Raw genomic sequence first — 27,377 nt, forward strand, 5'->3', positions numbered from 1 at the left:
ATCAAAATGAAGTGGAAACCTACCCAATAGCTCTCTTCACATAAGCAAAAGTCTGCAATGTGGTCTGGGGAGTAGATATATTTGGTTGCTTGAGTTAAAATCACTGTTCAGTTTTCCAAGTTGTTCACTGTACAACCTTAGGAGGCAATATTCACATACGCAGTCCTAGACCATAGCCCTGGCTCCAGGAAGCCATTGTAATGATTCACAGGTAGAGGTCAGAATAAAGAAAACTGTAGCTCAGTAGAAAAATAACCAAATTTGTAATGTTTAGAGGTGCCCCTTAACATTGTGAAAAACTTTACCTTTGAGAGTTTTTAGGCAGAGACCAAATGATGTAGAAGATTCTACTCTTGAATGAGAGTCTAGAGAGTATACAAGTGATATTCAGTATGAATTTTTGGATGTATTCAAAGCTAGCTGGATGATCTTCTTAGTCTCTAAGCCTTAATTTCATGAGTTAATATTATGGCCAAATACTAGTATCTACCACATAGGGATGTTGTGAGTATCTAGAAGACTGTATGTGTTTATGTACATCTCTATTTCTATCTATTTTAACACAATGCTCCACACATGTAAAAAGATCAATAAGTTTTAGCTAGCATTATGATTATTCTCTTTACAACTACTGAATGCTACTTCTAGTAGAACTTCCTTTTACCTCGATAGGCATGAGACTGCCACCTAGATTTGCAAGCAAACAATGCTGGCACTGCTGCTTTTCATTCTTAACTGTAGGGTAAGCATGTTTAACATAAAGGCTATTCTATCCCAAACTTAGAGGCAGAATTTGGCTAAGAGAGGGAAGTTCCTCTACTTCTAGGCAGAGTGGTGTGAGATGAGGAGATCGACTGTGGACCCTTGATTTCAGAGCTATCTTCCAACAACTCTATTTCTAAATTTTGAAAATGGTGCTTCTCCAGCATTCAATACTAGCAAACCCAGTCCCCACTGTGACTCATACGAATTACACAGTATCTTTTTCAAATTGTTTACTCTTGTAGCATGGATATCTCCTTACTCAGAAATTAATCTCATCAATTCAGTTTGAAAATTCTATTGTCAAAAAGCAGGGGTTTCCTGTGGGAGTGTCACTCCTGTTTTTCATGTTGATAGGAGATGCAGATGCACCTGAAAAAAAAAATCTGTGCTTCTCTTCCACAAGCTTTCCTAAGGAATCACTGCATCAGAACAAGTGGCTAGGGAACAAAAGTGTCCTTGGCTGCTTTATAAGAAAAACACTAAAATAGCGTACTTATGTTTAATGAAAAAAAGCAGACTGAGGACAGGCTACAGAGCATACATTTGTGATTCTTAGTTCACAGTGTCCACTGTGGCTCCATGCAAGCTCATCATTCTTACCTAGAGGACTTTGCTTATGCAAGCCTCCCTCTTCTTACTCATTAGTTTACCCTCCTACCTCATCTCCTTTAATTAATTAATTAATCAATCCATTCATTCATTCATTCAGACAGAATTTATTGATTCACTTCTATATATAACTTCATGGCCTGAGGGGATTCACAGTGTGGTGGAAGCACTAGAAGAACACTGGGACACGTTTTTCTCCCCAGGGAAATCTCTTCTAATTGTTCCAATCTACAATGCCTTGTAGGGGGTGCTTTGATCTCTGATAGATTTTTATATTATTTACTAATTGTCCCATGTGTGTGACCCTTAGTTCCCCAAACAATCTTCAGTTCTTTCAAGAGTGGGGGCCCTGGCTCTAGCAGCTACGATTCTATGCTGAGCTCCATCTACCTACTTAACCTCACATTGTGGTCCTCATCCAAGTCAAGTTGGTTTCTCTCTTTGTTGGGATAACTTGTTCTTTCTCCCTCTGTGTTCTTGTTCAGATTTATGGGGTTAGTGAAAATCTTAATAGACTCTTCCTACGGAATAGTTTTTAGACTCTCTGCTCAAACTCCTGGAGAGAGCCCATATAAATGGTCGCTGAATCTATGAATACACACAGCATCTATACCATTGCCTTATTTGCTAATAATATTTACAGTAGATTGTTTTTTGATACATTTTATTATTTGCTCACTAGCTCTGAGTGTTCTTCCTTCCAACCAGAATGAAGGCCCCACGGAACACAAGATTTATCTGCGTACTCTCCTTACAGAGCCAGGCTGAATGTTAAACGTAGTGCCCGTCAACAAACACAAATTAAATACTAGTTGAATTTTAGTAAGTAATAAGAAATCTGCAAAGTCATTACAGAAAGCTTGCTTTGACAGCCATTTCTTTCAAGTACAGAGCTTTGTAAAATTATTATTTTCCAAAGGTATAAACATGTCTCATTGATGTGGCAGATTTACTTTCCAAATAATTCTAACGTTTCAGAGCTTTACCTGAGTCTGCCATCCTCTGCTGCAGCACCACCCGGTATAATCTTCGTAATAAATATGCCAGGGTCATCTCCAATGTGGGGATTATCTGTCCCTCCAGCAATACTGAATCCCAGGCCAGAATTCCCCTGGAGAAACAATAAGTAGACATTAAATGATATGGCTGTCACCTAAACCTAGTTCCCCTTGCACTTCAAGTTATCATCTTACTACTCAAATGGAAATCAGGTGATAACAGTCTTCTATACAAAGCTATAAAGTGCACTGTCAGCAGACAAAGGAAGGTCAGGAAAAACACTCAAGTTTATCTCTGTGTTGCAAGAATTTAAGGGGTCTTTCATTTTCACTTATTCAAAGGGCCTTATATTTTTGCTTTTAAGAAAAAAATGCAAAAACATTAGTGTCGGTTGTAAAAATTATACATGCATATGAAAAAGAATGGAAGGAAACCAGTTACATGAAAATTGATTTGGTAGAGTAGTGAAATTTGGCTGTTTTAATTTTATTTCCAGTACTGTTATGCATCAAATAAATGTGTTCCTATATAACAAGAGGCTTTGACTTCAGAAGGCAGGTCTCCCTTCTAGAGTTATAATAAATGTGAGATATTTTTCAGTAATAAACAGAATTTAATTTGCAACAGATATTGACAAGGAATGTATTACTACTGCGGCATGTAATGTGATAGTTTATATTCTAATAAAGCTTTCATATTTACTCATGCAGATCACAGTAATTGACATCCAATGTACATATAGCCTTCTAAATCTGTATGTAAGACATAATTAAAGTCTTCCCCAAATTCACAAGCCATCTTACTTAATGTATTTATTATTTACATATTTTCCTTTAATCTACATCTCCCTGGCTACCTTATGTTTCCATATTATGTTCTGATATTTTTTTCTAATTCGTATTATATTTTAAGCCATATCCGTACACCTAGGTAGTGTTTATAATTATCCATTTTAAATGGCTAGATACTATTTCATCAAGGTCATAAACTATCATTTATTTAACCAGTCCTCTATCACTGGGTGTTTAATTTCACTATAACCAAGATAGCTTACTAAATTTACAACTACTTGATTAATTTCTGCTCTTGGATAAAAAGAGATGAAAACTAAGAATTTAGTAGTTAATCCAGAAAAATTAATTAAGACACTCAATTAGTCAGAAAAGTTCAGTGTCAAGATAAGATCAGCCATAACTTGACAGTTACATCACTATAAATGTCAAGGTAATGTTTAGCAATTTTTATTGACTGAATAATAAAAATTCCAGAAGGCTGATTTCACAATTGTACATTTATGTTGAAAGGTTGAAATTAATAATTCAACCATAACAACTAAAATCCCATGTCTTTATACTTCTGACATTTCTCTAATTCTGTTTTTCTTTGAAAAAAAACCAATGCTCATTGAACAGAGATATTACTCAGTAGCAGTCATGTAATCATAAATTTATTTAATATTTGTTACACACCAGCGCTGTGCCTGGCACTGGACTAAGTTCTGGGACTACAGTGGTGAATATGGCAGTTGATGAGGCAGATGAAGAGGAAGGGCAGAGTGTAGGAGTGGCCAACAGAAGAAGGAAGCATAGGGACTTTTCCTGAAGGTGAAAAGCAGCTAGTAACTTTTAAGGGGGTCAGGATGGGAACTGGGGTGGAGGACAGAATGTTCCAGTCAAATGAAGAACATATGTAAAATCTCTGAAGTGAGAAAGGGTATGCCAGGTCCAAGACATAGACAATAAAGCTCAAATGAAGAAAGCAAAATGAACTGGATGAAATAAGTATTTACCATGAGCACAAGTGAATCTATTCTTGGCTTTAAGTACCTATTGGTAGGATTGGTTGAGTACCTGTTAAGTGTAAGGCTACAGGCAAGCTAAGGCTAGAGGGAGTAAGACCAGATGATTTCTCCCTTCATGGAATCCAAGGAAGAGCAGAAAAGGCAGTGATAGTCTGGCATCTGGTAATCAGTACATTTTTACTGTAACATAAACTACATTGTCATGTATATAGTTACCAGGACAACATTTAGGTGACATATGAGGCAGTTTCTGTAAGATCTAGGGGTTTTGGAAGGAAAGAATGGGGAGATGAGTATCTTCATTGTAATTTGGGTCTAGTTCCAAGAAGATCAACTGGAGTATATTGGTCTCACTAGAATCGGCACCTCAGAGATAATCATCTCCTGAGTAAAGGGGTAAGGGAAGAGGCAAGCACAGACTGGGAGGTACACAAATGCTTTCTCCTGACAATATCAATACTTTTGGAGAAGGCACTCAAACTTTGCCATTTGAGAAACATATTCATTATCTAGCCCTTAACCTTATCTTCTTCATTTCCAGCTTTACACTTTCACTCCCAGGAATACTCAGCTGAGCTGCTGGCCCTTTCCTGCACAGTTGACATTATGACTCATCTCTTGGCTTTTACTCATGCTGTTTTCTCTACCAGAAACTTTCCACCTCCCCTTTGCCTGGCACAATTCTTCCCATTATCCAAGATAAGGCTCAGAAGGCATGCGCTACAGAAAATATTAAATGATCACTCCAATTCCACTTCTCTGGGTAATTCAGTCCTCTTTTAAGTTGTTAAAGATTTCTGTGCTTATCTATGACATGCACTGTGTTATTCTGAGTTTATATATTTATGAGTCTGTCTTTCCTTCAAACTAAGGAAACCGTGTAGTATTCATCTTTGTTTCTTGGTACTTTCTTGGGCACATAGTATTGTTCAGTAAATAATTAATGAATGAATGAACAAACAAACTTACTGAGAATATTTAAGATCTAAAGGGAAGACACAGAAAGGACACAGTAGAAGTCCAGTGTGTTAAGAAATATAATATACAAGTAGAAGCCATTTTGTTCTGTGTGGCTAAAAGAATAAAAATGCAAAGTCCAGGTATCCAAATTGTGGCTTGGCTGAAGGATGAATGATGAGACAAAACTGTCCAAATTGGGGCCAGGCGGTACTGGGGGGTGGGGGAAGGAAGATGCTCCACTCATAGAGCAGCTGCTTAGTTACTGGACACGAGGGACCTGAGCATTTATTGAGACGTTAAACTGGACGACTTTAAAGGATTCTTCTGGATCTTTGGCTAGATTTGTAGGAAAACTACCCTTGCCAACAAAGAAAAAGGAATGCTTTAGCGGTAGAAGTAGATCACTACTGCATTTTTAAAACTTATCCTGTGAATCAATAGATCTTTGAAGTAATAGCTTTGATGACAATCTAGCAACTAGTATTGTTTTTAGAAATGACTCTACTATGGAAAATATGGTGGCCTTCGCATCTCCTAATATACATTCTCCTGCCCTCAAATCTACTCTGAGGAAAAAGAATGAATGGATCAAGAAATCCATAATGAAAAGTGGTAGGTAGAGGCAGAGTATACCTGGACCCGTGTTTCCAGCCTCATGGATTTCCAAAAGCAAATTTTGTGCTTCAGTTAAAACCAGTTTGCCAGCTGGGCGTGGCCAGTCACTGTGGTTCTTTAGAGGATGTGCATGTGACTTCAGCTAAGGAACACTTATTATAAGTGTTTTCCTGTCTCTCCTTATTGTTCTTTCCCAGCTGTCCCTTTCGGGCCTTTGCTACCAGCCAGCAGCAGTCAGTGGAGCGAGGGACAGATAACAAGCAGCAGAGAAATTCCTGCTCACTGTTCTCCACGGCTGAATCACTCCAGTCCCCTGACAACCATCCCGGAGTCAGCCAGCTGCAGGGCCAGACTCCAGAACCTCTCAGTTCTGAGCAGCGATCTCTCCATGTGAACAGGCAGACCACTGGCTAACACCCTTAAATCCTGAGAATTGTGGCTAATTAACCGAGTGTTGATATTTGACCCAGTCAATGGCAACTGTGAGGTGCCACGCTAGTGAGGGTGGTCCCTGTACAGGGCTCTGGGTGGACTGCTGTTCCCTTGCAGTTGGGCAGATTCCATGACTGATGAACGCGGCTGGCACGAACCATTCTTTCTCTTGGTTCCCAATCCTTCGTATTTGCCGATTCTCCCCCAGGAGCACAAGTCCGCTGCCTCGCCAAATGGTACTTCCGCTTTCATGTACTAGGCTCCATCTCTTCTCAGAAAAAGAATCAACAAAAAGGAAAGACACTTTACCGTTTAACTGATGGTTGGAAATATAAATATAATATTCTCAGGAAATTTCCTCTTTCATTCAAAGTTTTTCTCTAAATGAAAATTACACCCCAAAATGGGGTTACAAAAAAGAAGAGAAAAATAAAATACCATAATCATAGGCGTTTATAGAATTTTTTTAAAAGATTTTATTTATTTATTTATTTGAGAGAGAAAGAGAGAGCTCGAGCAGGGGGAGGGGCAGAGGGCAAGGAAAAGAGAGAGAAGCAGACTCCCTGCTGAGTGCAGAGTCCAAGGTGGGGCTCAATCCCAGGACCCTGAGATCATGACCCAAGCCCAAGTCAAGAGTCAGATGCTTAACCCAATGAAACACCCAGGCGCCCCTACAGAATTTTCTATTTATGAAGAATTTCTTTGACTTTTTAGAAGTTCTTATTTTAAAGTATTATTTAATCTGGTAATTCAATTCTAGGAGTTTATCCTAAAGAAATAATCAGAGATGTGTACAAAGATTTGTGTTCAAAGCTTCATCACAGTATTATGTTTTTAATGTTAAAAACAAAACAAAACAAAGAACAACTCACAACTGGAAACAAACATTCAAATGATGGAGAAATGGTTAAAAATACTCGGTACATCTATCTGAATGTGGGACTATTTTGGAGCCATTAAAATTGTAGTGATAATGACAATAGGAAATGCTCATTATATAAATGTGAGAGAAAAAAATATATGGAATTTTAATTACAGTATGATCATGGGTGACACTGAAGATATTAAAGCAAATGACTTACTTTTAATGAGAAAAATATTAATTACTAATTAGTAATAGTAAAAGTGTTTAATAATTCAAACTAAGAGGGAGACTTTTTAAAAAATTATGAAGTTCTTAATAAAATACAAAAAATATAAAAATACTAAAAATTCTCTCAAGGACACTAACATTTATTGCATATTTATTATGAGCTAAACACTGACCTAAGTGTTTTATAATCCCCCATTCAGTAGATACTATTTCCTCCTTTTTATACATTAAAAAACAAACAACAAACAAATGAAAAACCCTGAGGCTGAGAAAAGTGAAGTAACAGCTAAACACAGAAAACAAGTAAACAGTGGATTTCAGATTCAAATCAAATTTGTTAGGTTCCAAATATCATTTTCTTTACATTATATCACACTGCCTTTCCTGGGTTGAAAAAAAAAATAATTTGATGGTGGATACATAATAAAAATGATCATACTAACAAACCACTATTTTGGATTTTTGAAAAAGGTCTAAACCACTCCTATCAATATCTGAAAATATTAAAAAAAAATTCTCTTTATTTTTTTTTTGGCAGGGCTTGAACTCACAACACTGAGATCAAGACCAGAGCTGAGATTGAGAGTCAGACGCTTACCCGACTGTGCTACCCAGGTGTCCCAGAAAATTTCTAATGGAAAAGCATGGATTTGGGCCATTCAGACCTGGGTTTGAGTGCCAGCTCTGCACTTGTTAGCTATTTGACATTAGCTAAGTCTTTAACTTTGAGTCTAGACTCTTCATCTGTAATATGCAGATAATACCTACTTCACAGTAGTGTCAGAAAGATGAAAGCAAATGACATGTATCAGCAGAGTCCTGAGCACAGATCCTGGTACATGGGAGATAATCAATCATTACTAGTTCATTTTCTTTGGTTTGACACATAGTACTGTTAAAAGGGTCTTTATAAGTTGAGGACAATATGGGAGAATAGAAGTCAGACAGTGTGTTCTTTCATTCATGCCTTTATTCATCCAACAACTATTTGTTAATGAGTTTTAACCTACACTTTTACTATATGTTATTTCTTTTGGTAAAGATAATTTAGCTAAAAATTTGGAATGTGGGAAAGGGATGCTTAGATTGGCAGTCCTGAAAATTGTTAGATAAATAAAGGCTAGATAAAGACTCAAACTCTTTTAACCTTTAATAGCCATGTCCTGTTTTGAATAATACTGAAATTTTATATATCCTGTTACTGACTCCAAGAATCCTATACACCCCCCTCATTCCAGGAGGATCTATATGTTGCTTTAACTCTCTGCCAAGAATCATCACTATATAGGTCTATTTTCTGCACAGCTGCTCCAGCAATGACATTTGTTTATTTTTATTTAATATCACTTATACTACAAAATAATATGTATATTGTTTTTGGATATATCATCATGCCTCAGCCTCTAATCTGTAAGTTTCTGATGTACATCCAGATTGAAAATTACTAGTGTAAAATTTGACTAGTGATTAACCACAGAATAGTGAACAATATTAGTAGATAGAAGGAAGATCTCAAAAAAGGCTAAAACAGACAATAGCAAATTAAAGTAATCCTCAAGCTATATGGCAGGAGAAAAATGTCACTTGACAGAAAGGTCCATTGCTTAGCAAATAATCTTCCAAATTGTCTTGGAAGATATTTTATTTTAGGCAGTGAATCTGGAATGGCACAAAGAATAAAAGATGTCTTTTTTTATAGATATTACTTGTTAAAATCATTCAAAGTTTTTCTCATATACACGTTCTCTAACATACTGCAATATGAAAAGATGAATGGCCACAGGCCCACTATTAGAGTATAAAGATATGAGTGTAATTCAGACATTTCTAACTACTCTTGCTTGCAGTTATCTTCATAAAGATTTTCCTCCTCAAAAAAAATGTTTTAAGATGTTATCCAACAATCCATGTATTTTTGAATAACATTCTTAGTCTAGGGATAAGAGATGCCTGTTTTCACTTACTTATAACTTCTAGGAGTTGCATTTAGGATTTGCTGCTGAAGAACCACCAGGAGGTCTGTGTTTGGGGACTGGTAACTGGAGGAAAGTGTTTTCAGGGATTTGGGGTGTGTGTGTGGAGAAGAAACGGTTTCAATAAACAGGAGGAAAGAGAATTCTAGTTTACATTAGGCCAAAGAACTCATGATAAGTAAAGGGGTGATAGGGTAAAGGTAGATTACTATTTTTGTGAAATAGTTTTATTCTTAGGAGAGACACGTGGTAGTGTCTGATGAGAAGGAGGCAGGAGTAGAGGAAAGATTTTAGAGGGTGGAAGGGAGAGGACTAAAGCATGTCTGCAGGCTAAGGGAAAGTAGCCCCTGGAAAGGAGACTGAAGGTACAAAAGAGAAAGGGAGTCCATGGGAAGCAAAGTCCTAAAGAAGGATGAGTGAGAATAGGGTCTAGAGTCCAGATTCTTTGAGTCCCTACCATAAATATTGGCTAAATATGTGTGGTATAACCACACAAAGAAATCCAATGGTATTATGAGATGAATATATTTTTATAATACATATTTAGGTAAAGAAAGAATACAATATAAGATTTACATTTTATAATATATATGCATAAAAAAGTTTGAAAGTAAATTCACCAATATATTAAAGTTGCTTTCAATGGATATCAGAATTATAGATCTTTTTACTTTTGTCATTTTGAGCAAGAACATCTTTAATTTTCCTTATAAATATATCTTACTATAAACACACACACACACACATACGTTATACTCACAAAACATGTTTAACAAAAGAACAAATGGCAGTTTGTTTTTTTGAGATAGCATACCTCAGCCTTGGGGGGGAAGAGGGATACTTTTCTATCTGGGATAAGAATGATCAAATTACTATAAAGTGTTATTTTAAGGCAGAAGAATTTATAAGGTCATTTTAAGGTAGAGGAGAAAAAAGCTGAAGGAGTTCTTAACTGATAATGTCTTTGCCTTATACATTTAGATGTCAGGACACCAAAGGGAAAGTCTAGAATGAATTTGGAGACTTACATAAAGCAGTAAAGTATTGGAACTGCACCTGCGAGGCAAGAAAAACACGTTAGGATCAGTAGAGGTTTGTTGAGCAGCACCGAGGTGGGACATCATCAGCATGATTATGGGATTTTCTCCCACAGAGCTTAGTAATCATAAACAGTGGAAAGGAAAGGTATGGTTGCTTTAGGGCTGAGGTTTGAGAAGCAAATGTGGTTAACTCTCAAAGGAATGAGGAGCAAATCAGAAAGGATAGAAAAGGAAGAGAAGCAAGGAATATGCTCAGCCTGGAAAAACAGGGGTGGGTAAAAAGATTGAGATCATGACAAGGTCAAAGTACAGATTTGTGGAGAACAGAGAATGGAATAGGGACCAGCAGGCTGTGAACACTGGGATTTTCGGGCTCAAGATTTCAGGGATGAAGTGGTACTCATCGATAGTCATGTGACTGTAGTAAAGGTTACGTGAAGTGATGATCAAGTCAGAGTACTTTGTGGCTGACACTGAAGTCTCCTTGGAAGATAGAAACAAAAAGAGAGAAGAAAAAAATGGCCAAAAATGTTCAATGAAAGTGAGCAAAGAAAAGGTAGGGGTAGAGATAAGAAGAGGGGTAGAATTGTGAAGCAGTACGGCAGTTAAAAGAGTTACAAGTAGAGGCACAAAATGTACCAAGTTCTAAGAAGAAGAAAGTGCTTGACTTGTTCAAGGAACTAAAACGAAGCCAGAAGAGCTGTAGACTGGTTAGGTAAAGAAGGGAAATGAGGTTAGAGAGGGTAGCAGGGGTCGGACACTGGGGGTGTAAGGTTTGTGGATCATGAAGATTTAAAACAGGGAGTAACATGGTCTGATTTAGTTTAGATTACACTAGTTGCTGTTTAAAAACATTAGAGGGAGCCAAAGGTGGGGACAGGAAGACCAGTTGAAACAGCTCAGGTCAGAAACTGATGGTGGCTGGATAGCTGGTAGCAATGGGGATGGCAAGATTTGAGACATGATTTGGAGGTGGAATTGACAGGACTTATTGATGGTTGGAATTTTCAAGGAAAGAAAATAATCAAAGATGTTGCATACCTGGGCAGAGATGTCCTGTGTCATCTCTATAAAAGATGTAAAGACTGTGATAAGGGTGGGGAAACTAGTTGGCAAGAGGTAAATCAAGTTGTAAATTTGAGAGATCTATTGGTATCACTTGTGTGGTAGAAAAAAAATACTGAGGTCTTGAGAAAGAATAATGGTAATTGCTAGCACTCATGGTTTGCTTTCTACACGTCAGGCACTGTGTAGACCTTACAACTCCCTTTTTAAGGATAGTTAAGGTATTGGCAAGAGGGCGCCTGGGTGGCTCAATCAGTTAAACATCTGCCTTCGGCTCAGGTCATGATCCCAGGGTTCTGGGATTGAGCCCCGCATCAGGATTCCTGCTCATCAGGAGTCTGCTTCTCCCTCTCCCTCTCCCCGCTGCTTGTGTTCTCTCATGCTGTCTCTCTCAAATAGATAAATAAGATATTAAAAAAAAAAAAAGATACTGGCAAGAAGAAAATGGTGGTAACTGCAGGAATATCAGGAATACATGCCAGGTACAGTTATTTCCGTGGTCCCCACAACAACTCTTTGAGGGTACATGCATACGTTTTCTGAATGCCAGACCTAGAAGTATGGACTTTCCTGGAGAAACCAGGTTTTTGTAATAAGGAATGACATGATAAATGTGATATTTTACCATGACTAATTCAAGGACAGTGTGCAGGCCAAATCAAAAATAGGCTTAGTGGGGTGAGTCAGAAAGCAAGGAGAGTAATTTGGGATCAAATACAATATTTGAGTTATGAATTCTTAAGATCTGGTTTAGGATGTTGTCAGTGACACTCAACTACAAAACTGCCAAGTAACATCTCTCTTGTGCCCTGCAATCATATTTAACTGAAATGCCATTAGAAGCTAATATACACTTCTCAACAGCTCTGAACATTGTTTCTCAACTTCTTCATCGTATTTTTCCAGTGTAAGTCGGTAACAATGGAGCCCCTCTCTTGTACCCCTATTATGCCATTTATTTCCAATGACATTTCTTCTTGTGTTTTCTGAAAACTTCCGGAACACTTTGTGTATGAAAACTAAGAAAGAAATGGAGAAGCTCATGAAGCACTCTGTTACCACATCAAGGAATCTGAGAGTCATCCTTGATTCCCGCCTGCTCATCAGCCCTTATATTTTACTAAGCATTATGTCTTGTTGATTCTACCCCTAAAATATCCTCAAATCCATCCAGCTCCTCTCAACTTCTATTGTCACTGCCCCAGCTTAGAACTTCATCAGTTCTCCTCCTTGCTCTTCCAGCTTCCAGCCCTAACTCACTTCACTCTCTTCTCAGGGTCAAATATGCTCAAAATAACAGATCTCAAATGCAAATAGTTATGAAGGCAGAAAAGATATATAGGAGGTTATAAATGGGCCCAGGAGAGGTAAAACAACAGAGCAAGAATGTGATTAAATGACATATGATCTTTGTACTGGGAATAAAATAAGGAGAGGTGGGAATTGAGCATATATATATCTTATCTAAAGGAAAGAGATACTCTTTAGCTCTTACGAATGGTTGCCATTCTAGAATGGGGGTCTAAAGTTGGAAGATTGTTCTCCCCTCCTTACTGAAGTCAGAAATCACAGTAGATCTTTGTAAATCTTAAGAAAATCTTAAGTAAAATATCATTTTTCAATGTTGGAGAATTATTAAATTGAAATATATGTACATGGGCTCTTGGTCAGTTATGCTCCCTGTAGTTGGCAGTTTGTGAGGCATATTCCATGGTTGTCACACAGGTCAACATAGTGACTAAAGAAAATATATCCACAAACCAGAGATATGATCCTAGGGTAACTGTTTTTTTTTTTTTTTTTTTTTTTTTTAAGCTGCTTACAACTTTCTTCTGTGTGGCCTTATATACCCCTTGGCAGCATATAAAGTAAAATGCCTGAAAGTGGTTCCTCACTTTCCCCTTTCACCCTCCTCTGTGTTATTCTGTGCCTGGGTCACAGTTTTATTATTACACACAGCACATTGTATTGTACTTGTTTACGTGTTTACCTTCTCTGTTCTACTGTGAGCATCAATTCAAAGTATCAAAGCTGAGTTATATATTTCCTATGCCAGAATCATGTAGCACCTATATGTGAAAAGAATTGAATAAATTTTTGCATGAACTAAACTGACCTGCTTCCTTTAGCTAGAATAGTTCTTCTCTTCTTGTTGAATTACCATTCAAACATCAAAATTCATCTCAAATGCTATCTTATATTTTCTCCAATTGCTTCAGGCAGATGTGATTGCCCTTTCCTCTGTGATTCCACATGACTTCATTCATAATGTGAGTAAGACCATAAACTTATTCATATATGTGTCTCTCTTCCTTTAGATTCTTAGCATCTGGAGGACAGGGGCCACACTATATTTGTATCTATATTTCTAGCTCTCCATCCAATTCCTAGTGACAGCAACTACTCAATAAATGTTTGTGGAGTTAAACTAAATGGAAGAATACTTGAAATAATTTGTATGGATAAACTAATAAGGAAAGGTAGGTGAAGGGGGTTTTTTGGTTTTAATGTAAGAGGCCTAAAGTTTGAATCACCTAATTCTGCATTTGTTTATTTGAGTACCAATAATGTGCTCAACATTGTGTCAAATTGTGCTAATAAAACACCAAAAAAAAAAAAAAAAAGATATGATCCTTGTTTTCAAGGAGTTTATAGTCTAGTTGGGGAGATTTGCCATCTATACAAGAACAGTGTGGGTGTGGCAAAATATTCCAAATTTGTCTTTGGCTCTTCTCTTCCTGGACATTGTCAACAATTATGTGCTAAGTTCTGTTGATTCTATCTCTTGAGTACTTCTAATTTTCACCCTTTTATTTCTATTCCCACTGCATCTATTCTAGCTAATTTCATTTCTTACTTTCCAGGATATTGCAAAATGCCATGAATGATCACTTTATACACCACTTTTGATTCATTGTATTTCAAAAGTGCAATTTTCCCATTTTCTCTGAAATCAACATTTTGCACCTTCTACTTTTTTCTATTTCAAATCTTTGAAAACCATGAACTGTTGACTAAAACAATCTTTTCTTTTCACTCTTTACAGAACCATGAGGATTTTTTTAAAAAAATACTTATTTCTAGGGTTCTCTCTTATATATATCTATCTATCTATATATATATTATTTCTAGTGTTTCCTGGAAGTATTAATAGATACTCACTTGCTACCACCATAAAACTCCCCTTTGAAATGATAACTTAGAAATAACCAACTGTAACTCTGGCTAAAGAAGCCCTCCTTGTTTAGCCCTACCTAAGCAACCCCTACCTACCTCTACCTCTACCTGTACCTCTACCATTCTTGACTAGGCCAAGAGGGATGGAAATAAACAGTAGCTATCCTCCATTAGGCATCACTGTCTTGGAATGGATTAAGAAAACAAGCTCTAGAATCATTCCTGATGTGTTTAGATCCTAACTCTACCACATCTTGGCTGTCATCCTGAGCAATTCTCTGAAGATATAAGATCAAAAGTATTTTTATAATAATAAAATATTGTTTTCCTTTTTCATTGTGTTTACCTTTGCACTGACCACCTCCTGAAACACATCCTTCTACTCTGGACTGAAATAGAGATTATGAAAATTCTGTTGGCTAAATAACCAATCATGCATTAGATAGTTTAAATTCTGCCAGCACCAATCATAATTTTATGAAAACAAGTTATATAACCTCTTGGTTTTTGGCTTTATAAGCCTTCATTCTGTACTCACAAGCAACTGGGAGCACACTTTTGATTTCAGTCAACTCTGTGCCTCCCAGATGGCAATCCCTAAGACCTTGAATAAATACTTTGGTTGCTTCACAGCCTCTTTTTCTTGGTCAACACATACATTTTTCTTGGTATAAAAAAGTACCTAAGGAGCTGAGAGGCAGCTGATTACTCAAGGAGGGGAGGAAAGAGGTGGGTCCATCATCACTTAATACTTATCAAATTAATAATATTATTTATTACTTCAGGACATAATATAAAGGACCAACTCCTGAAGTGGAAGGAATTTCAACATGATGTGCTTTTCTGCAGCTGCACTGAGATTTTAAAAGCCTGCACAGGCTACTTTTTTGAAATCTGGAGCACAAGCTCCCTGGCGCCTGGTGTGATTTCACATCTTCACACCAAGTATATTATTAGTCAAAGGCTTCTTAAAGCTATGCTGAGGCCACAGCAAGCATTTTTATTCCATTTGACATAGACATGGACCATTGGCAGTGATAAAGATTTCAGAGCCATTTTAAATTTTGTTTAGTTTTAGGCAATGCTATTTGCAGAGTCTGTGTCCTTTATTAAAAAAAACAAAACAAAACATCATGTATATATTTCAGAGCAAGTGGAGATAAGCATTCTTTTGGGTCAGGAGGCCAAAGTCCTCTCAGCCTGTGTTGTCCCTGATCTGTTCATTGGTATCCAAACAACCATAACTTCATAGTGCTGCCCATGCAACCTAGACCCAGGAAACAAATATTTTCTTGAAGCAAATGGACTCACAGGTATATGTTGGGAGAGGGGAGGTGCAGGTAGGGAAAGGCAGGCTGTGTGTACTCCATTCCCCTTGGGGTACTTCTGCTTTCTGTGTAACATTGAGGCTTTACATTAATATCTAAATGCTATAGCTTTTATAGGGGGCAAAATAATTTTAAGTCTCATGAATACTTGTGTCCTCTTGACTTTCTTTTTTACTTTCCTTCTCCCTCACTAGGCTCCAGCCATCATGTCCCCTTTTATGATCCTCCCACCTAAATGTTCAAACTCAATTTCATTTCTTTCTTGGGGGTTTTGTGTTTGCTTTCATATTTCCCTCCAGGATTTTTACATCTTTGTTATTCAGAAGTCAGCTCATGTGCTACTACCTCAAAGGAGGCTGCCTTGACCACTAATAAACTCCTCCCCACCCCCACTCTACAGCACTCCCAATCTATCACCCTATTCTCTTCATATCATTTTTTTGCCATCTGAATTTATTTTGTTTGCTTATTTATTAATTGTCTGACTCTCTCACTACAGTGTAAGCTCCAGAAGGCAGGGACTCTTCCATTGTGTTCACCCCTATCCTGTATTCTCAGTTCCTAGAACATGGCCAGGCACATACATATGCATTTAGGAAATACGTATTTAAGAAATGAGTAACTCAATCAATCAAACACTGTAATACAGTGGAAAGAGTACAAGTTTTGGAACTGAAAGACCTGGTTGATTCCTGACTTTACTTACTAAGTGTGCAACCTTGGGCTGATTCCTTATTTCCTCTGGGTTTTAGTTTTCTCATTTCAAAACAGTGACAGATTGTTGCGAATAATGTTTTCATGTGTAAAAGCATCCAATATTGTTTGACATATAAAAGGTGCTCACTAAAAATTATATCCCTCCCCCATGCAGCCTGAATACTTGTTACCTGCATGACAAGTAATGCTTAAGTCCTTGATACCACAGAATTTACCATCTTGTGGGGAAGCAGGATATATAGATATAGAATGATATTGAATGTCAGTATATATTAAGTGCCAAAGGAATGTCAGAGGGAGAAAAGAAACTTCCATTGGACCTACCATCTAGAGAATAAAGGCCAACTTCATTTAGAGTAACATTTATGGTGCTTCATGATTAGACTCCACCTTGCTTTTCAACCCCCATTTCCTACTGGTGTCCTCCAGCTAAAAGCCACCCTAATCAACTCCACTGTATGTATATGGGCCTGAGAAACCTTGCAGCTTTGTTTGGTGCCTCTCTCACTCCTTATTTGAGTTCGGCTGGCCCAGGGCCTGGAGTAATTGTCACCTGCTCTGGGAAGTGATCTCACATTAACCCAGTCCTCACAACTGGAAGCAATGGTCCCACTTCTAAGGTCCCAGAGCAGATGGTTATACCTCTTTTTAGGCAACTGTCCACTCCCTACTTTGTTGTTGTTGTTGTTGTTGTTGTTGTTGTTGTTTCCCAGCCTTCAGTATTTTTTTAAAATTTTATTTTATTATGTTATGTTAATAACATACATTACATCATTAGTTTTTGATGTAGTGTTCCATGATTCATTGTTTGCGTATAACACCCAGTGCTCCATTCAATACGTACCCTCTTTAACACCCATCACCACTCCCTACTTTGTGTTGGAATGATTTGTTTTATCTCTTAGCTTCACCTTCAAGAACATGAGGTCAGCAATTGTTTCTGGTTTATCTTTGTCATCTCACATCATAGACATCCCCAAAATAGTTAGAGATAGTGAGATAAATGAATGAATCAATTTAAAATGAAGAAAAAGGAACTAAGTGGGAGACTCAGTTTTCTACTGGGGTCTTTCAGTTTAAGACTGTGCTCTTCCACTTAGATTATGTCCGTTTTACAGTGTTACAGATTAGGGATGGCTAATGGCTTTTGTATCTTGTGCCAATCCCAATGGACTGTGAAGGCTTCCTAGAGCACTGAGTTGACAAAGCTCTTGAGGTGATGCTCATGCTGGTGTGGAAATTCCAAGCCACACAATTTAGCATGGTGCACTTACGTATTACCTTTTATTGGCCAGTTTGTTTCATAATTTTTACTCTTAACATCTTACTATTCTTATCAAAGCTTTTTGAGAACCAAGTCCACGAGTAACTCATTTTTCATGATCCTGTCTTACAAAGTGCTGAATACAATGGTACTCCTTAGCTTTTGAATAATGTTCAACCTTCTTTGCATTCCCACCCAAAGGCCCTTTATGATCTGCCCTTGCTTTCTTCTTTTCTCATCTCCCTCTATTCCTCCTCTCTCCCTCTTTTTATAGTCTCCCGAATACAATCATGTCATTTCCATTTCCATGCCTTCCTTCCTTTCCCCCCTCCCCACTCATCTAAACTCAGCTCAAGCATCATCTGTCCTATAAAGATTGAGTGGCTCACCAGTTGGGTTTAGGTGGTAGGCTTTTCCTGTGCCCCAGGCACATTAATCTTGCTTCTGCTGCCACAGTTATAACATTGCATCACAAACACTGGGCTCATAGGGAAGGAACTATATTAATTTTACTTAGGAGCACATGGTAAATGTGGATTAGGTATTTGTTGAATAAATGAGTGAATGAGAGGTTTATTTTTATTGATCATTACTATGTTAAGCACTTTATGGGCTTTATCTTAGTTATTCCTTAAAATAGTCAATTTAAATATCTTTATTTTTTTGTATTCTTCTACCCATTACAAAAGATTAGGCAGTTTACCTTTTGAAGAAGAATAAGAAGAAGGGGAAAAAAAAAAAAAAAAAAAAACACCTCATTCAGCCTCCTGCTGTATCGAGATGTGCACTAGAATAATAGTTTGCACAACAGAAGCCTGAAGGAACTAATTCACCTCCCTGGCTTCCCCGTAACAGGCAGAATCCAATCAGACTTTAAAAGAAAATGAGGCTTGAAATCTACTTCATATTCCTCTTAGAGTCTGTTCTCATCTGTTAGAGTGAAGTTCTGCCTAAATCATTTTTCTCTAAAGAGCTCATATTTGACTAAGGATTTAAGAACACAATATAAAATATTTAATTCTCAGCATCAATTCTAGAATATATCTACATCTGAAGGTAAAGTAAATAAACTAAATTGGAGTGCAACAGAGAGGTATATATTTCTTTTAGATGGTACTTAACTAGAGTATTAAAAATCTCTTTGGTTCTTCACTTATCCTTTTAAAAACAGCATCAGAAAGATGGGGGTATTTACTTTCTCCTATTTTGTAGGGGAGATAAATTTTATTTTTATGATTCAGGCAACAAAAAGATATTTTCCTCTCACTTCGTTGATTCCCTAAAATATCTTTCAGGCACTGAAGTCCAAGGTAAGTAGAGCTGACAAATAAACGCTAGTCTATCATTGTACTTTAGGCAGGTTAATAATTCTCATTGAGACATAAATATGACTTGCCACATTCTGCCACATTCAATCCTTTTGTGAATATACTTCAAAAGCACAACATGTTTATAAAGTCCTCTAATATCTGCTACCTCACAATAAATGATGAACCAACTTCCAGGATATTGGCTTTGACCTCAAGCAAATTATGCAATTATGCTTCCTTGAAAGTTTTGTGCATGCAGCTCCTTCTCTCCCAGAAGATACATCTAGCAGATGGCAAAAGTGACAACCTCAGGAAAAAATGAAAACTGAGTTGAAAACAGCAGCTTCTTTAGAAGGTCAGGGCACAAATCTCTGGTAACAGCACAGCATTTTAGAGACAGAACCTCATTATCCAAATACTGTCATTCCACAGCATTTAATGTTGAATGGGTGGTATGTCTGCCTAAGGGTATATTGCTCCCATCCTAGGATGAAGAAAAAGATTTTAACTACCATGGCAAAGCAGGGGCAGTGGGCAGTTAAGACCATAGGCAGATGAAAGTTTTAAGATGTTACTACCAAATTCTTATATGTATGTATGAATTCATATACATTATATAAATTTCACATATATATTCACATATATGTAAGCATGTATATGCATTTTACACACAAACCACAGTGAAATACATACACACAAACAACCATGAAATACAATCTCCTGAATAACCCATTGAAATGCCACCTTCCCCCAAAAAGGCACTAGTGGAATTTTTACACAGGTGAAACATTTTTCTATAATCACTTCTCATGGCAGGTCTGGACAGTTCCCATTTGTAAGCCAGAGTGTCCAGGACAACATCTGTATGAAAAATAGATTCTCAATTGTAGGCTAGAACATTCATTAATTCTTCCATTTATTCATTTAAAAACACTGAACTTGTACTACACATCAGGGTTATATTTGGTATTTAGTTGATACTTATATCTAGAGTTAATTTAAGAAATATTAAAAAAGTTACACAGAAAGAAGTCTTCTTTTTGAAGATGTGCCCTATTTCTATTTAATTTTTACCCAGCTCAAACAAGCACATATATCAAATTTAATAAAATAAGTTTAATAAAAGAATTTCTAGCCTTTCACTTCTTAAAAAATACTTAGGAACAGTATATGAATCTTTATACATTTTGCTTAAAGCATTTTATAAAGTCACCCATTAGCAAGGCTTTACTTAGAATCTAAAGGATCATTTATTGAAAACTGTGGGTGTGGTTATGGACAAATCCAAGTGCAATGAAAGAATAGAGAATTCATCTGGTATCAAAAGCCTCCTACTGACTTTGTACTGGAACATTTGTTTCCTTTTGTGAGTAGGATATAGCCAGCATAATTTCCACTAACTGCTTTTTTCCCCCCCCATCCTGGATGGAAGAGGAGGACTAGGAAGAGAATTGGCTTGATGCCTGAATTCATTTCAATTTCGATTCATCTAAAGACAAAGGCAAGAATTGCCCAGGCTCTGGGTGAGATGGATTCCTTTTTATTCCTTGAAAAAGTAAATAATTTTCAAATGTGCCTAATGGCTACAGGCTTCTCTGACAATCCCTCTCCTATTTGTAAACTATGAAACCTCCATTGCCCAGAAATTTCACTGTTAAAAGACTTTCCAGTTACATATCAGAATGCAACATGAAAATAAGGAAACTGAGTATTCCCAAATAGGGTATGTATATATATAGGGGTGGGCACTTCAATGACTCCAAAAAGCTGCTAATTTTGTATACCACATTTATTTCTTTAACCCTAAGGGGGAGAAAAAGGTAGACATTATTTAATTATGTGACTGGGGACATGGAGGTAATAACTTAACATCCATTCTTTAAAGTAGTTCCTCATAATGGGTCTGAAAAAGGTTTACATCATATCTCTACATCAAAGATAAGGAAAAAAGTTCTAGTTAAGTTAAGTGGCGGTCTAGACAGACTCATATGGCAGGTCTGCAATAGAGATGGGTAAGAATGCCAGATGATAGATACTGAGCCTGAAACCTTTTGGGCTACAAAGATAAACTATGTTTCCTTCATTAACAATTAATCGAAGAAACCAGACTGACTGTCTTGCAGTAGCTCAATACTTTGCACCTAGTCAGCAAGTTTTCATTATGGCCAGTCATCAAAATAGAACTAAAGTCATAAGAAGGAAGTTAAGATAGTCATGTTATGCAGGTGCCAAAGTTAAAATTTTGAATTGTGTTTAAAAGCATAATATACAACCTTTATTAGTATGCAGTTCCTAGTCTTCCAAATAACTACATCGTCCCATTTGGTTATTATGTGTATGGTGCTGGTGGTCAGTTAGGGATGCCCATGGCAACAACAAATTTCAATTATCAATATTCCTCTGGTTTCTCTTGTTTTCTTCTACTCTATCTAAACTCTTGTTCATTCATTTACTCACTCACTAATTGATTTATTTAACAAATATTGAGTATCTACTCTTTGTCTGGCAATAGGTGATGTGCTGGATGTACCAAGGTGAACTAACAGGCACATTCCTGACTCCCTGGGGCCCTCATTAATCAAAAAAGTTTTATATATGAAATGATTTGCAGCTATAATGTTATGCAAGTTACTTAACTTCTCTGAGTCTCAGTTTCCTCCTCTGTAAGATGGGGTTAATAATATCTTCCTTGCTGGGCTATTATATTCCTGTCTTGCTCATAGTTTCATATCCCTGGCTCCTTGGCATATAGTGGGCACTATATGTTCATTACAGAGTCAGTGAATGCAGCAAAGAATGAATATACTGATTACTTGAACAGTGAGACACATTAAATGGTAGCTAATATTATGGATAATATTGTTTCTCCTCCCTCTTTGTAGGTACAGTTGTAGATGTTTTCAGCAGCAAGTGTGTCGACTTATTTGCCTAGCCTTCCACTTTTTTGCCCTTGCTTATTTTTAAAGACCACTTGTACAAGTTTCCATATTACATCTTTAAACAATGCTGAGAGATAGAGTGGGACTTATTAGCTCCATTTTCCAAGTGAAGATGGAAAAACTCAGAGAGGTTGACTTTATCCAAACTAAAATAGCCAATCAGTAGTAAAAATAATTCTTGAGCCAAGATTTTCTCATCGGGAATCTGGTATACTAAGAACATTTGGGGAGAGGACATTGCAATGTCCTGTAAAGCTAGAGACTCATAAATCTACTGATGACCAGGGATGCTCTGTTCACTGAGATTTTTGTTCCTAATTTCATCCGTAGAATCCCATGACCCAAGAGCTCAAAACTCTAAATCCACTGCATACTGGACAGTATAGGTTGAACCTCTGGGATACTAGGACAAATAAGAAAAGCCTTCAAGGCTGTATTTGGGACATGTAGACTCATTTTAAGTACATACTAGGGGCTTAAAAAGTGTTTGTGGGCATAAATAAAGTACTATTCTTTTCACCAAAATAGTTCTTAGATGTATTGCTTAAAGGAGGCAGCACTAACCCTAAATTAAATTGAGGGTATCTCATAATCTTGTGGGAGAGACAGAGACTGAACACACTCACACACATGTTAATTAGTGAGAAGGAGAAAGCAATTAATTTATTCTACCTAAGGAGAGAGGAAGATCTATGGTTCTAAAGTCTAGGTACTTTTAAAAGGGCTATTTATTTATTTTAAAGATTTATTTATTTGAGAGAGACAGAGAGAAAGAGCATGAGTGGAAGGAGGGACAGACGAAGAGAATCTTCAAGCAGATTCCCCAATGAGCATGGAGCCTGATGCGGGGCTCAATCCCACAGCCCATGAGATCATGACCTGTGCTGAAACCAAGAGTCAGACACTCAACTGACTGAGTCACCCATGTGCCCATAAAAGGGCTATTTAAAAAAAGGGGGAGGTGACAATGATTAAAAAAAAAAAAAAGGAAGAAATGGGATATTGAAGGAAAAAAAGTAACATTTGCTGGGATAGGACTATGGGACACAGATTGTGTTAGGTGTTCTCTGTAATAAAGAGTATGAGTTTTGGTGTCAGACTTTGCACTCTTTTTTGCTTCTTACTAAATGTATCATTGGTAAGATATTTACTTGCTTCTAAGTCAATTTCAACATGTATAAAATGGATATAGTAGAACCTATTTCACAGAGTTTTTGTGAGGATTAAAAATAGTTAAATTCTGCATAAAGCATCTGCAACAGGCACTTCACAGGGTGGGCATGCAATAAATTCTACCCGATTTTATATTAATAACTTCATATACTAAGTGAAAGAAACACTGCTTGGAGTTATCAGATCTATACCACATGGTTTCTCCATAAAACACCAGGGTAAAAGTCAATTTTAAGCCTTGTCTATGTCACCCTTGATGGTCATACCACATGATCACTTGTGATCCCTTATCAGATTTGGATCCTCCAGAGCTAGACCCTGAAATCATGCTGCGAGGCTTCTTTTGTAGATGAGGCCATTTTAACTCTAGTTCCTTCAGCGAGTTTTGGTCCTAAGCTCCTTGTTTGGGAGCGAGGACCCTGCTTAGTCAATCCAGCTGTGCAGTGACTTGGGGTTCAGAGGTTCCAGTGTAAATGCTGGCCTCCTACTTCAGGCAAGTCTGCAATATATCGTTACCAATCTCTAAAGCACTTCTCTTGCTTGAAATAGACGCCCAAGAGGCAACTAAGTGGATAAAGAGAGAGGCTATTGTTTACATCTTACTATATCTTTCCTGGCTACTATTGTGAACACTCCATAAGCTGGTTTACTTACCATGTCATCATAGGAGAGATTATTTTCTTTAGTTGAGGTATGCATTCTGATTAGTATAAAGTCACAAAATGGTTTTGAAAATGTATTCTATTCACTAAAAAGCAAGCCAGGAATTGCCAACATTATGTTTTGTGACTCATGAATATAAAAATACATTCTACTTTAGAATTATTTCACAATATTGAATCTAGCAAACTATCATTCAAAAGAATTCTCTCCTAAAAGAAATACCTTAATGAAAGATATTTAACCATGAACCTCAGATGATGTACAGTATTGTTGAGGCCACAAAGGCTGTCTGGGTGGCATGGTTCTGGAGCTCATCTTCAAAATATGCTAACCACTCCTAGCATATGTTATGTCCCCTTGTTAGAGGTTTAACCAGAAAAGCTATTTGTCCAAGAATGGTATAGAGAGAGGACATAAAATATAACTTCCATGTCCTCTGATGAAACAAGTCTCCATATGAGTTGTCATTTTCACCTGACAATGGAAAAGAGCAGGCTAGGGAAAGTCCTCAAATGTCTTCTCTCCAAGAAGATCCTCTTAACTCACAGGTTGTAAGATTGCCTCCATTGGGATTCTACAGAACCTCATTCATACACTTCTATCCTATCATTTATTACACGAGAAAAATAAATTCTTTATTGAATGTGTTTACCTCATTAATCTCTCTGGTAGGGTAGAAAATAATTTTTATTCATCTCTAGATCCTTATTGTGGTACAAAAGTTTCTGCATGGGAGGCACTTAACAAATATTTAGTGAAGGATCTTTCTCCTTCCATCTTCTCTCTAGCTTTCCCATAAACCTGATAGTAGCATACCTAAGGAATATCCATTGTAAAAGTCCTAGACTTTCATAGCCAAGGAACTCCTTCATTATTTAGCCTCTCATGGATATCTTATTTTGAAAGATTTAATGTTCCAAACTACACTGATTTTTGCCTAGAAATGATACTTAAATACCATTTTTTATGTTCCTCTGAGGAAATTTTATTTATTGAAAAAGAATTTGTTTTCACTTTTATTTAGTCCAATATGTATATAATTGCCAGTCCAGGCTCCTTGTTAGCCTAAGATAACCAATGTGATCACAATGGGTTGGCAGAATTAGAGGCAAGAACAAAGGAAATTGATGTTTGAGTTAGTTGTGTGGTTTTATCTCCAATAAAATTTCAATTTTGTTAGGCTTTTAGAAATGTGTATATGTATGTATATACATAAACATATACATATACATTATATATACATACACATACATACATAGGCATGTACAGGAACACAAATGTATTGTGTGTATATGCTTTTATGTGCACTGGAGGGTTTGTATTCTAAGAGAATAATATACCATAGCCAAATAGAACTTATTCTAAGAATATAAAGTTAGATCAATATTAATATACTTCATCATATCAACTACATGATCATCTTGAAAAATCATATAAAGGCTAATAAAATTCAGCAACCACTCCTAATCAAGAAACAGATTTCATAAATATTGTATATAATACCCTCCTCAGTCTATAAAACTAACACAGAACATCACTCTATCATTACAATTATTTATCATTATTCAAAATGTTCTAGCAAATGCAATAAGGTAAAACAAGTAAGAAGTATAGGAATTGATGAAACAATATAATTAGCAGATAATATATCTGTGAGTCTGGAAACAGAAACAACTGAGTTGGAAAAAAAGAAACTAGAACCCATGACAGAGCTGAGGATACTGAATAGAATACATTTAAAAAACCTTTTCCATATACCAGTTGTGACCAATTGTGGCATATTTTAATACAATCCCATCCACAGTATCAGCTTAAAGTTTAAATATGTATAGAGAAAAAACAGGAAATATGCAGTCTTTACATGAAAATAAAAAGCTATAAAATTTACTAAGATACTCAGTACACTTGATTATTCAATAAATATTTATTGAATATCTACTATGTGCAAGGCATTGTGCTAAATTCTGGGAAAATAATGATAAACAAAATAGAACAGGTCCCTACACTCGCATCTTCTAGTGGTGGAAGCCAGGGACAGTTATATAATGAATTATTTGATTTATGACGGCTCTAGGTGCTACAAAGGAGAAGAGAGCATTTGGGGAAATATAGCCAGAAGCCCTGCCCTAGTCTGGGTAGTTAAGGAAGTTTTCTTTTAGAAAATGACATTTGAATTAGCAGAAATTGACTAGTCTGAGTGTGAGGGAGAGCATCTTGAGCAGACAGAACAATGTATGTGAGGTCTTTGACAGAGAAAGGAGTTAGCATGATAGAGGAACCAAAAGACTAGCCCAGTGTCTTAAGCACAGTGAGTGAGGTAGACTTTGGCTCTAAGTAATACTGAAGAAGTAGGAAGGAGCCAGATCATGCTGGGCCTTATAGGCTCTGCTAAGACTTTTTAACTCTTTTCTAAACATTTTAAGAAACCATGGAAAATTTTTGAATAAGGTAGTTTTCAATAATAAGAATTATGATGATCACAAGAACGGCAAATTCTTATATAGTTTTACTATGTACCAGTCAGTGTTCTATAGTACACGGGTTAACTCATTTAATTCTTAGATGCAGTAGGAACTGTTATTATTCCTAGTTTACAGATGAGGGAACTGAAATAGAGAGAGATTAAGTAACTCGAAGGATTGCAATGACTCTGGCTACAATGGGAAGGAAAGGTTGATGGAGCAAAAAGAGAAAGTGGCAAGGCTGATCGGGGGCTACTGTGCTAATGCCCAGTAGAAAATGAGGCAGTTTACACTGGTTTGATGGCAATGAAAATGCAGGAAGTGATGAGATTTGGGAGATGTGAGAAGGGAAAAATAGATAGGATTAGGTCATTGTTTGGATATGGCAAAGAAAGAAAGAGATATTCTGTTAGGTCTCTGACCTATAAAATTAGATGGTCTATGTACTGAGATAGAGAATTCTGAGAGAAATGAGTTTGGAGGATCAGATTATGAGATCAATTTTGGTTATGCTAAATTTGAGTGCCTGTAAGACATGAGAATGGAAATGCTGAAGAGTCATTTAGATATACAAGACTGGAGCACAAGAAAATGCCTGCTCTGAAGATATATATTTGCAAATTAATTGCTTATAGATGGATTTAAAGACATCAGACTGCATAAGATCACCCATAGAGAGAGAGGAGAATAAAAAGACTCAGGACTGAGGCTGAAGCATCCCAGTTATTAGAAGTTGGGTGAAGAGGAACAGATAAGGTTGACTAAGAAAACTGGCCAGATAGATACATGTAAATCAAGAAGGGTTACTATCAAGAAAGATAAAATACATTATTTCAAGATAGGCAAGTAATAAACAGTGTTAAACACAGCTAAGTGCTCCTTTAAGAGACAAAAAGTGCCTATGAAAAGCACAATATATTTAAAAATACTAAACTGATATGTTTTTTATTTTTTTTAAAGAATGCTGACTTGAGACATCTTGTCCATTGAAT

At 36.7% G+C, this 27,377-nt stretch overlaps 1 protein-coding gene across 1 annotated transcript in view; it reads right to left on the minus strand.

Moving 5' to 3' along the window:
• LOC118004277 (disks large homolog 2) overlaps positions 1–27,377 on the minus strand; it is a 776,050-nt gene that overhangs the window by 610,174 nt on the left and 138,499 nt on the right. Inside the window, exon 4 of the mRNA XM_034995567.1 lies at positions 2,361–2,485. Within this exon, the coding sequence (XP_034851458.1) occupies positions 2,361–2,485 (125 nt within the window). The remainder of the gene's footprint in view (positions 1–2,360; positions 2,486–27,377) is intronic.

Source organism: Mirounga leonina, unplaced genomic scaffold (genome assembly GCF_011800145.1).
Source record: "Mirounga leonina isolate KUSES-001 unplaced genomic scaffold, KU_Mleo_1.0 Mir_92, whole genome shotgun sequence".
NCBI lineage: Eukaryota > Metazoa > Chordata > Mammalia > Carnivora > Phocidae > Mirounga > Mirounga leonina.